We start from the raw sequence: 12,021 nt of genomic DNA on the forward strand, positions 1-12,021 counted from the left end.
GTGTTAGTCTATTAGTGAGTGAGTTTGGTCCATCACTACTACACAAACCCATCTGTGTCAGTCTATTAGTGAGTGAGTTTGGTCCATCACTGTCACACAAACCCATCTGTGTCAGTCTATTAGTGAGTGAGTTTGGTCCATCACTACTACACAAAATCTATCTGTGTTAGTCTATTAGTGAGTGAGTTTGGTCCATCACTACTACACAAACCCATCTGTGTCAGTCTGTTAGTGAGTGAGTTTGGTCCATCACTACTACACAAACCCATCTGTGTCAGTCTGTTAGTGAGTGAGTTTGGTCCATCACTACTACACAAACCCATCTGTGTCAGTCTATTAGTGAGTGAGTTTGGTCCATCACACTACACACAAACCCATCTGTGTCAGTCTGTTAGTGAGTGAGTTTGGTCCATCACTACTACACAAACCCATCTGTGTCAGTCTATTAGTGAGTGAGTTTGGTCCATCACTACTACACAAACCCATCTGTGTCAGTCTATTAGTGAGTGAGTTTGGTCCATCTACTACTACACAAATCTATCTGTGTTAGTCTATTAGTGAGTGAGTTTGGTCCATCACTACTACACAAACCCATCTGTGTCAGTCTGTTAGTGAGTGAGTTTGGTCCATCACTACTACACAAAATCTATCTGTGTTAGTCTATTAGTGAGTGAGTTTGGTCCATCACTACTACACAAACCCATCTGTGTCAGTCTGTTAGTGAGTGAGTTTGGTCCATCACTACTACACAAACCCATCTGTGTCAGTCTGTTAGTGAGTGAGTTTGGTCCATCACTACTACACAAACCCATCTGTGTCAGTCTGTTAGTGAGTGAGTTTGGTCCATCACTACTACACAAACCCATCTGTGTCAGTCTGTTAGTGAGTGAGTTTGGTCCATCACTACTACACAAACCCATCTGTGTCAGTCTATTAGTGAGTGAGTTTGGTCCATCACTACTACACAAAATCTATCTGTGTTAGTCTATTAGTGAGTGAGTTTGGTCCATCACTACTACACAAAACCTATCTGTGTCAGTCTATTAGTGAGTGAGTTTGGTCCATCACTACTACACAAACCCATCTGTGTCAGTCTGTTAGTGAGTGAGTTTGGTCCATCACTACTACACAAAATCTATCTGTGTTAGTCTATGAGTGAGTGAGTTTGGTCCATCACTACTACACAAACCCATCTGTGTCAGTCTATTAGTGAGTGAGTTTGGTCCATCACTGTCACACAAACCCATCTGTGTCAGTCTATGAGTGAGTGAGTTTGGTCCATCACTACTACACAAACCCATCTGTGTCAGTCTGTTAGTGAGTGAGTTTGGTCCATCACTACTACACAAAATCTATCTGTGTTAGTCTATGAGTGAGTGAGTTTGGTCCATCACTACTACACAAAACCCATCTGTGTCAGTCTATTAGTGAGTGAGTTTGGTCCATCACTGTCACACAAAATCCATCTGTGTTCAGTCTATGGTGAGTGAGTTTGGTCCATCACTGACTACACAAAACCCATCATCACTGGAGTCAGTTAGTGAGGAGTTTGGTCCATCACTACTACACAAACCCATCTGTGTCAGTCTATGAGTGAGTGAGTTTGGTCCATCACTGTCACACTTCGTCATCACTGGACAGTTGTCTACAGGAGGTACTCTACTGACACACAGAACCCATCTGTGTCAGTCTATGAGTGAGTGAGTTTGGTCCATCACTGTCACACTTCGTCATCACTGGACAGTTGTCTACAGGAGGTACTCTACTGACACACAGAACCCATCTGTGTCAGTCTATGAGTGAGTGAGTTTGGTCCATTACTGCCACATTTCGTCATCACTGGACAGTTGTCTACAGGAGGTACTCTACTGACACACAGAACCCATCTGTCTCAGTCTATGAGTGAGTGAATTTGGTCCATCACTGCTTAGTTCCGCCATCTCAATGCACGACATGTCCAGCTGATGACTGATGCAACTGTCATGGCTATATTCTCATGACGACACATTTATGACAGTACTAAATTTCCAACCTGGCGACATGTTGCTCAGACACTTCTACACCATCAGTATTTATCTACAACCATAACAGCAACTCACATTTTGAACACATGGGAGATACCAACATTGCCATCCAAGTTTGCTTTTCCACTGACACAACAAATATACAGTTCTTTATTTGACACTTTATTTTCAATCCAAACCACTTGCACTAACTCCAACCCTACACGTTTTAGCATGCTTCGTCATACTAAATCTGTATGAAAATCCTTTAAAACATGTTGGACATTTGAAAGGACGGACCGAATTGTGTGTGTTGATGTGCCCTTCCAGATGAGATGACTGTTGAAAGCGTTTGTCACAAATTGGACATATATATCTATAGTCACCAGCATGAGAGTTACAGTGAAGTTTATAGCCATGCGAAGATTTCAGCTGCTTTCCACACCAATCACAAACATACATATTTTGATGTAGTTTAAGAGCATGAGTCTTCAGATCACAGATGCTAGTAAATGTCTGGAAGCATTGTTCACAGCTGTAGACAATCCCACTGAGCTGGGTGTTAGAACACTGCCACATTGCCGAGCCTGCCTGGTACCCATCACTATGACCAGTCAGGCTATCATGCACCATGACGTGTTCAGGTGTTGTGTAGAGTATTTTACCAGAAGTAATTGTGTGCTTGTGATTTAAGTGAGTAGAAGGAAAATTACCTGAGTCTTGTGCTCCAGTAACACTGGATCTGAAACACAATCAAAATCCTCATTAAATTAAGAATGTACAAAACACACTGGCGGATCCAATGTCAGGGGGTTCAGGGGATTCAAACCCCTCACTTTTGAAAATGACTGAAGAACACATTGGTGTTAATGTTTAGCATTGGCAGAGCCAAGGGGGGGCTTCAGGGGCTTCGAACCACTCCCCCATTTGAAAATTCCTGGATCTGCCTATGCAACACAGCATGTAGTAATGAGTTATTTCGCAGACACATACAGCTGTGTCATGTGAAGTAGTAATTGCTACTTCAGAGTATCATGACACAATCAATATGTAATTTCAGTCACGAGAATTACTATTAAACCAGCTCTGTATGACAATGTGACGTCTGCTTCCAAACTTTGATAAAAAACCTAAAGGTGTTTTTTTTTATGCGTAAAAGTGTCTGGAGACATATCATTTGGCGCTACATGATACATGAAGCATTCCACACATACTTTCTAACACATACACAATAATTCTCCAAGCAAATTTCATGAATGAAAATGTGGCTTAAATCTGAATTATTATACTTCAAATATTTGATAAGAATGATATTGGGTGATAAAGAGAACATTACCTCTGTTTGTTTCTCTATTTCCCCCCTAAAGGCTTGCATATAACATTGAGTGAGTTTAGCTGTACCCCACACTTAGCAATATTCCAGCTAAATGGTGGGCTTGCATAATACAATTTGTATTCATAGACTCTGACAACATGTAAACACAGTCAGCTTATTAATATTATCTCTGCCCATCATTGAGATGTTTCAGGTGTGCTGGTTTCTGACCAATCAGTTTTAGGTACCACATATAACTTTAGCAACTGATGTTTACTCATAGTGTTGTACCAGGTGTGAAGTGAGTTTCAAGAACAACACAGAAGCCCATGCTGGCGCCATCCTACCACTTACTGTGATGCTCCCCCTGTATTTGGGACTTGGAAAGTCAGGTCCAAGCTCTCCTCCTCCCCATCCGATTGAACAAGCTCTACTTCATACTCTTCCAAGTTCTTTATCTCCTCACTGGACAAAACAGGTTTTGTGTCATCATCACATGAATGTCTTGATGCCTTGCTGAAGGAAGGGAGATAACTCTTATCCTCTGCATCAGTGTTGCTTGAGCTGGGTGCTGGGTGAGGCTGGTTGATGATTGGACTAGGAACAAATGCTTGGTCAGCTGAAAATACATCATTATTTGTACATTAGATTTGCTGATGGAAGAGCTATAGTAGTCTAGGTTCTGGGGCTCACCTGCATTTCATTATTTAACATAGTTAGTGAGTGAGTATGTTTTTACTCTGCTGTTAGCAATATTCCAACAATATCCTGGCGGGGGGACACCAGAAATGGGCTTCACACATTGTGCCCATGTGGGGAATCGAACCCAGGTCTTCGGCGTGACGCGTCAATGCTTTAGCCACTAGGCTACCCCACTGCCCCCATTATTTAACATAGACTAAAGAGTGACTTTGCTGAACAGTTTAGCTGCTTCTAGTTGAAACCTTTACACAGTTCTTCTCTTATATGAAACTTTATATATACATGACAGGGCAACCTTTCCACACACTCCCACCCCATTAATCCATACCACTTCCAATGACATCCTCTAATTAACTATCAGACTAATAACTATCAATTACCTGATTTTTAAATCATTGTAAGGCCAGACCAATTTTATCTCTTGCTTTACAGATCTGCCGGTCATATTGTTTCAAGAATAAGAAAAAAAATTAATTAATTTTCTCCGCTCAATAATAAAATCCTCATGTTTTTAATGGCCAAAAATGTAAACTTACCCAAAAAATTGTTTTGCCCCATATACGCTTCATAAATTGCCAAAAATAAAATACTTTTAGTATTTGAGGACAAAAATCCATATAACAAGAAATAAAATTGGTCTGGCCTAACGGAGATATGTCCTTTGACTGTATGAATCTGATACATTAAGACAAGGAAGTGTTTCTAAGATTTAGTTCAAAGTTACTTGGCACAAGTATAGTCAATAAACGATAAGATGTCTGAATGAAGATCAGTTTGCATATGCGACTATATATGGATATATTGATTAGTGCAAACAATATTTATATTTTGATATGATAATGTGTAAGTATGGTACTGATGTGTGGATATTTTGATATTGATGTATAATATTATATTGATGTGACCTATATATTTTCAGAATAAATATGAAGTCAAGACTGCATGTGAGATGGGATGTCATTGAACCGGAAATATTCACTCAAAGTTTTAAGGAACTTTATGTTTATTTCTGCTTGTATGGGAGTCATCATGAATCCACGTGTACTTTCATATCACCTGTATAAGTTTAGACTCTTTCACAAACACTGCCATACTGGCCTCAAATAATAGTACTTCATGACAATATGTTAATGATATTTTGACAATAATATTTTCATGCAATGTTTTCAAACTGAATTACAAAATGCACAACTACTTTTTTTATGGAACATAACAAAGACTTCATATTTGATACCTCAGTTCTCTGGGCACAGAATGGAACCTCAAAGCAAATGCATCAGCATTTTCCCTCAACAATTCTAAAACATTTCTCTCTGTATATAAGAGTATTGTCACACCAATATAAGGATTTACGGCCTGATTTATTTTGGGGGCCCACAAGACAAACTTTAATTGAAGAAAACACAGACAAGGACAATGGAAGTCCAAGGGACATGTCAAATGATAATGTTCAATTTATAAAGAATAATACCAATAGAGCAGTTTAATTTCATGAGGGTTTTATTTTAATTTTAATACACAACAGAATATATGTTATTTACTCACACATTTGTGTCTGAACTTGAAGACACACTTGAACTTTCCCTGCCAAAAACTATTGCAACTTGTATTGTTTTGCCTTGCTGATAGCAAATAAATAAAGTGGTAGGAAATTGTGAAAGAGCAGCATTCATTCCTAAACAAGCACTGTTTGCTTTCCAGTAAATGCACTCTGGATTTCTTTGGTGCATACGATGCAGGATTTTGCATCTGGTAAATAAATCTGAAAATGATGAATCTACATCGTCTACTGTTCTGCAGTAATCTAACACAGATCTATATGGTTGGACAAGCACTGAAAGCGTTTTACATGCAGGTAGCTGGCAATTAATATCCATCTCATCAACACAGACCTATGCTGGTTGTGAGAAACAATCTAATGGACCACGTGGCCCGACTCACAGATATGCTTGATTGCTTGTTACCCTGACTGCCTTTGTCACTGCTTATAACATTAATCACAAGTTTGTCTGGTCCAGATATGATTTTAGCAGGAATACTGAGAAGTCAAGCTTACTATGTTTACTGGGGGTGACTACTGAAAGGGAAACAGCTATTGTGATATTGCAATAGACTATCTATTGTGACATACTATTGCGACCAACTATTGCAATAGTTTTTTATCTCCTTCAATTTTCTCATTTAAAGTCATTTCCCAAATGAATGTATAGTTTATATGAAATAATAACAACTTGAAGTAGTTTCAGTCTCTTTTAATAACTGACAAGAAACTTGAAACAGTGAAAAGAAAATTATTGTTATTCACAATTTCTAAATCCGAGTCGCATGCCGTGTTTGCCACCGACACATAACAGGGGCGGATAACTCTAAATCAAAGTGAGCGAATCTGGTACATCCTGTGTTTGGTGCTACGCATTTATCAACAGAAGTCAATTTTTAAACTATCAAAGTCACACATACAATCGATGCATCGACAGTTTTTCGTTTCTATCATTGATTAATTGCTATCGGAGACTCAACAATTGCAATCCATCCTTACAGCACTAATGTTTACACACCAAACAAGCAGAGAAAGAAACGCATCAAACTATTGTTTCTAACGAGAAAACCAAGTAATGTAGCCACACGGGAACTTTCTACCCTCTTGTTTAATGCAATGTTAGAAACAAAAGAGGGCTTCATCTCATTACGGTACAGGTTTTGTCACATACTGTGTAACTGTGATGGAATACAGAAAAAACTGCCAATACTGTGTAAATTGAAAAGGTAAAAAGAAATTTTAATGAATAATGCAATTTTTTTAATAATTCTCAATTTAGGCACTGTAGCATCTGTTAAGTCACCATGTGGTTTACATTCCAAGTGTGAGTGTAGATTTCAGTCAAATACAGAACTTTCAAATGTTTGGTCATCTGGGTGTCAACGGGTATTTTCCACGTATTTGATGTTTTTGATCAACATGGTCAGTGGTTGTGCAACAATATACATGTTGTGAAACTTCTCACACTGCTCTACCATGATGCAAGTCAGCGGTGAGGGTATGAGAATAATAGATCCTTCACACAGAGCTGGCCCAGATTCGTACAATAGGGATTTCCCATTACCAGTCCTTGAAGAAACGGAATATCTTTTCCATCATGCAAAGACTTGTCAGCTAGCACAATAAACAAGAAAAGTAGTGATTTACTTTGTCTGTAATCAGTAGAATGTGTCCGGGTGTCATTGTAAAAAGCAACCTTACTTGCAAATCTATGTTAAGGTATGGGAGTTACAATCACCTTAGCGCGAAGACTGTCGTAAATCTATGTTAAGGTATGGGAGTTATGATCACCTTAGCACTAAAACTGTTGTAAATCTACACTAAGGTATGGAAGTTACGATCACCTTAGCTCTAAGACTGCCGTAAATCTATGTTAAGGTATGGGAGTTACGATCACCTTAGCGCTAAGACTGTCGTAAATCTATGTTAAGGTATGGGAGTTACGATCACCTTAGCGCAAAGACTGTCGGAAATCTATGTTAAGGTATGGGAGTTATGATCACCTTAGCGCAAAGACTGTCGAAAATCTACATTAAGGTATGGGAGTTACGATCACCTTAGCGCAAAGACTGTCGTAAATCTATGTTAAGGTATGGAGTTACGATCACCTTAGCGCTAAGACTGTCGTAAATCTATGTTAAGGTATGGGAGTTATGATCACCTTATCGCAAAGACTGTCGTAAATCTATGTTAAGGTACAGGAGTTACGATCACCTTAGCGCTAAGACTGCCATAAATCTATGTTAAGGTATGGGAGTTATGATCACCTTAGCGCAAAGACTGTCGTAAATCTATGTTAAGGTATGGAAGTTACGATCACCTTAGAGCTAAGACTGCTGTAAATCTATGTTAAGGTATGGGAGTTATGATCACCTTAGCGCAAAGACTGTCATAAATCTATGTTAAAGTATGGAAGTTACGATCACCTTAGCGCAAAGACTGTCATAAATCTTTGTTAAGGCATGGGAGTTACGATCACATTAGCGCAAAGACTGTCGTTAATCTATGTTAAGGTATGGGAGTTACGATCACCTTAGTGCTAAGACTGTCATAAATCTATGTTAAGGTATGGGAGTTACGATCACCTTAGTGCTAAGACAGCTGTAAATCTATGTTAAGGTATGGGAGTTACGATCACCTTAGCGCAAAGACAGCTGTAAATCTATGTTAAGGTATGGGAGTTACGATCACCTTAGCGCAAAGACTGTCATAAATCTATGTTTAGGTATGGAAGTTACGATCACCTTAGCGTAAAGACTGTCATAAATCTATGTTAAGGTATGGAAGTTACGATCACCTTAGTGCTAAGATTGCCGTAAATCTATGTTAAGGGATGGGAGTTACGATCACCTTAGCGCTAAGACTGTCGTATAATCTATGTTAAGGTATGGGAGTTACGATCACCTTAGTGCTAAGACAGCTGTAAATCTATGTTAAGGTATGGGAGTTACGATCACCTTAGCGCAAAGACAGCTGTAAATCTATGTTAAGGTATGGGAGTTACGATCACCTTAGTGCTAAGACAGCTGTAAATCTATGTTAAGGTATGGGAGTTATGATCACCTTAGTGCTAAGACAGCTGTAAATCTATGTTAAGGTATGGGAGTTTCTGATCACCTTGTTAAGGTATGGGAGCAACCTTAGTGCTAAGACACGATCACCTTAAAAGGTATGGGAGATCACCTTAAAGACAGCTAGTGCTAAGACAGCTGTAAATCTATGTTAAGGTATGGGAGTTACGATCACCTTAGTGCTAAGACAGCTGTAAATCTATGTTAAGGTATGGGAGTTACGATCACCTGAGTGCTAAGACAGCTGTAAATCTATGTTAAGGTATGGGAGTTATGATCACCTTAGCGCAAAGACAGCTGTAAATCTATGTTAAGGTATGGGAGTTACAATCACCTTAGTGCTAAGACAGCTGTAAATCTACATTAAGGTATGGGAGTTACGATCACCTTAGCGCAAAGATTGTCATAAATCTATGTTACGGTATGGAAGTTACGATCACCTTAGAGCTAAGACTGCCGTAAATCTATGTTAAGGTATGGGAGTTACGATCACCTTAGAGCTAAGGCGCTAAGACTGTCGTAAATCTATGTTAAGGTATGGGAGTTATGATCACCTTAGTGCTAAGATCACTTTGTACAACGACACCCAGGTATTTAAATATTACTGGTATATTTAACATTATAATTAAATTAATAATTTAGAAGTAATCCAAGACCCAATTCTGAAGGTATAGATTCGGAAACAGAAACATTTCAACAAACAGAACAGTAGTGTTTGGTTGGGGCTGAGAATCATACTATTTTTAAGATCAGTGTATCACATTTCAGGCTGGAAATTTAACTTTATTGTTACATGTTTTCGTCTGGTGATTCCTTACAGAACTTGAAACAATATAAAAATCTCCAAAACATAACATGCAGTGCTTGTATTAAAACATGGACAAACTGCTTTGCCTTTCATGCTTTAGTGCTACTAAATGTTACAAGTTCGGGACTCTAATCTGTATTGTAAAGGGTCTTAAACAGAAGGGTCTTCTGATGATGAGTGGAATTTAAGGCCGACTTACAGAAACCAACAACAAACTTCAACCTCTAATCATGCTTATCATATGTATGCCATATATTCTTACCATACCTAAGTTTTTTATTCAAATTGAAAAATATTGTTTGGACAACCGTCACAAATTTGGAGTTCAAATTCCTACTGTCTAAATTTGCTTCCTTGTTGACACATACACAACACAGCCAAATGCTATGGAGGCAATTTGTTCTTCCTGTTGTGAACATTCTCTACATGATCTTCAAGATGGCGCTTCCGGACACAAACATGGCCGCAGATCATACACACAAATTTGGGGGCTGTCTTCTCGTGCTTCAGACGCTGGTGTTCCGTCACTCCGCTCTTTGTCAAGAACACCTTGTCACAGAACCTACACATGTGCATGTTTGTTCGGCCATGCTCCATCTCAATGTGACCTCGCAGATCCATGTGAGTGGCCATGTAGATCCCACACTCCTTACACGACGGGTGGTTGTTCATATGCATCATGAAGCCCATGTCGGACCAGGCCGAGTTGCCACACAGCTGACATGTCATCTTCTTACCACTAGCTGTGTCTGTAACCAGTGGAGCTGGGCGGATATTACTGACAATGCTGGCTATGCTAGGCTTGGCTCCCTGCTCCATAGAGGCATCCACAGTTGCACCAAATTGATGCACGTCTGCTCCCAAGTCTGCCATGTCGGATGATGTTTCAGTGTGGAACATGGAGTCGGAGGCGTCATGGACGTCATCGGGGGCTGCCCAGCCTGAGTCTGCAGCTGAAAGCAAGACATCCTCTTCAACAGATGTATCCTGAGCATTGAGGCCAGGTGCACCTACATCCACATGTACAGCAGCAGCCTACACTACTCCAGTCGTCTGGCAGGTCACGCCGAAAGTAGTACACCAACAAACATAAATTACACAAGTTACTCCTGTTGTTATTTGATCAAGTTTAATAACATAAATATGTGTTCACTTTATATTAGGATTTAAGTTTTTAATCTATTGATTTTATTCAATATTTCTTTCAGAATTGTTTACATTTATTTCAGCAAATTAGCTAGTGAACTGATCAAGCTGATCACCAGATAACATATACTCAGTGTTATATTTACGGCAACCCCAATATTACCACTATTGATGCATTGAAACAATTGTTTTAAACTCCAATGGTCTACTGGGGGTCTACAAATGAAGAAAACATCTTGTCATGAAGTCATTTTCCAATGCACGTTGTTTAGGCCACTCTAATCACTGAATCCATACTTGTAAGTTGTTAGATTCATCAACATGACCATCATCATCTGACCTTGTTTGGGCAGTGGGGTAGTCCAGTGGTTAAAGCATTCGCTCACCACGTTGAAGGCCCGGGTTCGATTCCCCACATGGGTACAATGTTTGAAGCCTATTTCTGGTGTCCCCCTACTGTGATACTGCTGGAATATTGCTAAAAGTAGGGTAAACCTCAACTCACTCACTCTGACCTTGTGATAGTTCAGTGATGGTGATGTTCTGAGTGAGATTCACAAGTTATGAATCCATGTTCACAAAGAACAAGAAGTTTCCATGAATGCCTGTACATACAATTATATGATCAACATGATCAAGCCTCGAATGATTTCAACACAGAACTTGTCATGTGCATCATTTATCAGCTGTCAACACAGGAATCAATTTCCCAAAGGAATGTCTTTTACAACACTTCAAGTACTTGAAAAACACACATATATCTGACTTGTGTAATGAAAAACTAACCAATCAGTCCTCAAATGTATTCCTTATACATCATTAAAGTCAAATTTCCCATCATAGACTATATCAAAACGAATTTGTTCGATATTCCCACATAACTAGATATTTGCATTTGACAAATGGCACTGAAGCTGTCCTTCCAATTCTGGGCAACATTACACCTGCTTTTACTTTGTTCAAGTTAATGGTAATGTGAATAGTTATACATGTATATATCTAAAACAGTTTTGTGTAACCAGTTTTAACAGCTTTATTTTATTCAGTTTTATAAGAACAACAGAAATATCTGTATTAAATATATGGAACAAAACCTTTCCTGGAATGCCTGTACATACAATTTTATGATCAACATGATCAAGCTTCTAATGATTTCAACACAGTTCTTGTCATTTAACAGTAGCTGAGTCAGGAATCAATTTCCCAAAGAACTGTCTTTTTCCAAAACTTTCAAGAAGTTTAAAAGGCACATATACCTCTGGTTTGTGTGAAGAAGAATCAATCAATCAATCATCAAATCTGTTCCTTACAAGTGAAAGGGTTGTTAATTAAAGTAAAAAATTCAAAGACTGACCATGCTTAAAAAGGGATCCAGATAATTTGTCATGATCAGGAGTACATACTCCTTATTTTTTCAATATAGGAGTACTGGAAAA

General features: G+C 38.9%; 1 protein-coding gene across 3 annotated transcripts in view; it reads right to left on the reverse strand.

Annotated features, from left to right (window-relative positions):
• The window catches only part of LOC124284552 (zinc finger protein 37-like), a 33,631-nt gene that overhangs the window by 18,378 nt on the left and 3,232 nt on the right, over positions 1-12,021 (reverse strand). The window contains exons 3-4 of one of the 3 annotated variants that reach the window (XM_046720636.1): positions 3,673-3,937; positions 2,717-2,745 (exon numbers count right to left, since the gene is read on the reverse strand). In XM_046720636.1, the coding sequence (XP_046576592.1) occupies positions 2,717-2,745; positions 3,673-3,937 (294 nt within the window). Of the gene's footprint in view, positions 1-2,170; positions 2,746-3,672; positions 3,938-9,432; positions 10,393-12,021 lie in introns of those variants that run through there. The other 2 variants (XM_046720635.1, XM_046720637.1) reach the window with 2 other exon arrangements.

Source organism: Haliotis rubra, unplaced genomic scaffold, assembly GCF_003918875.1.
Source record: "Haliotis rubra isolate DU_JTF1 unplaced genomic scaffold, ASM391887v1 Scf339, whole genome shotgun sequence".
In the NCBI taxonomy this organism is placed as follows: Eukaryota; Metazoa; Mollusca; class Gastropoda; order Lepetellida; family Haliotidae; genus Haliotis; species Haliotis rubra.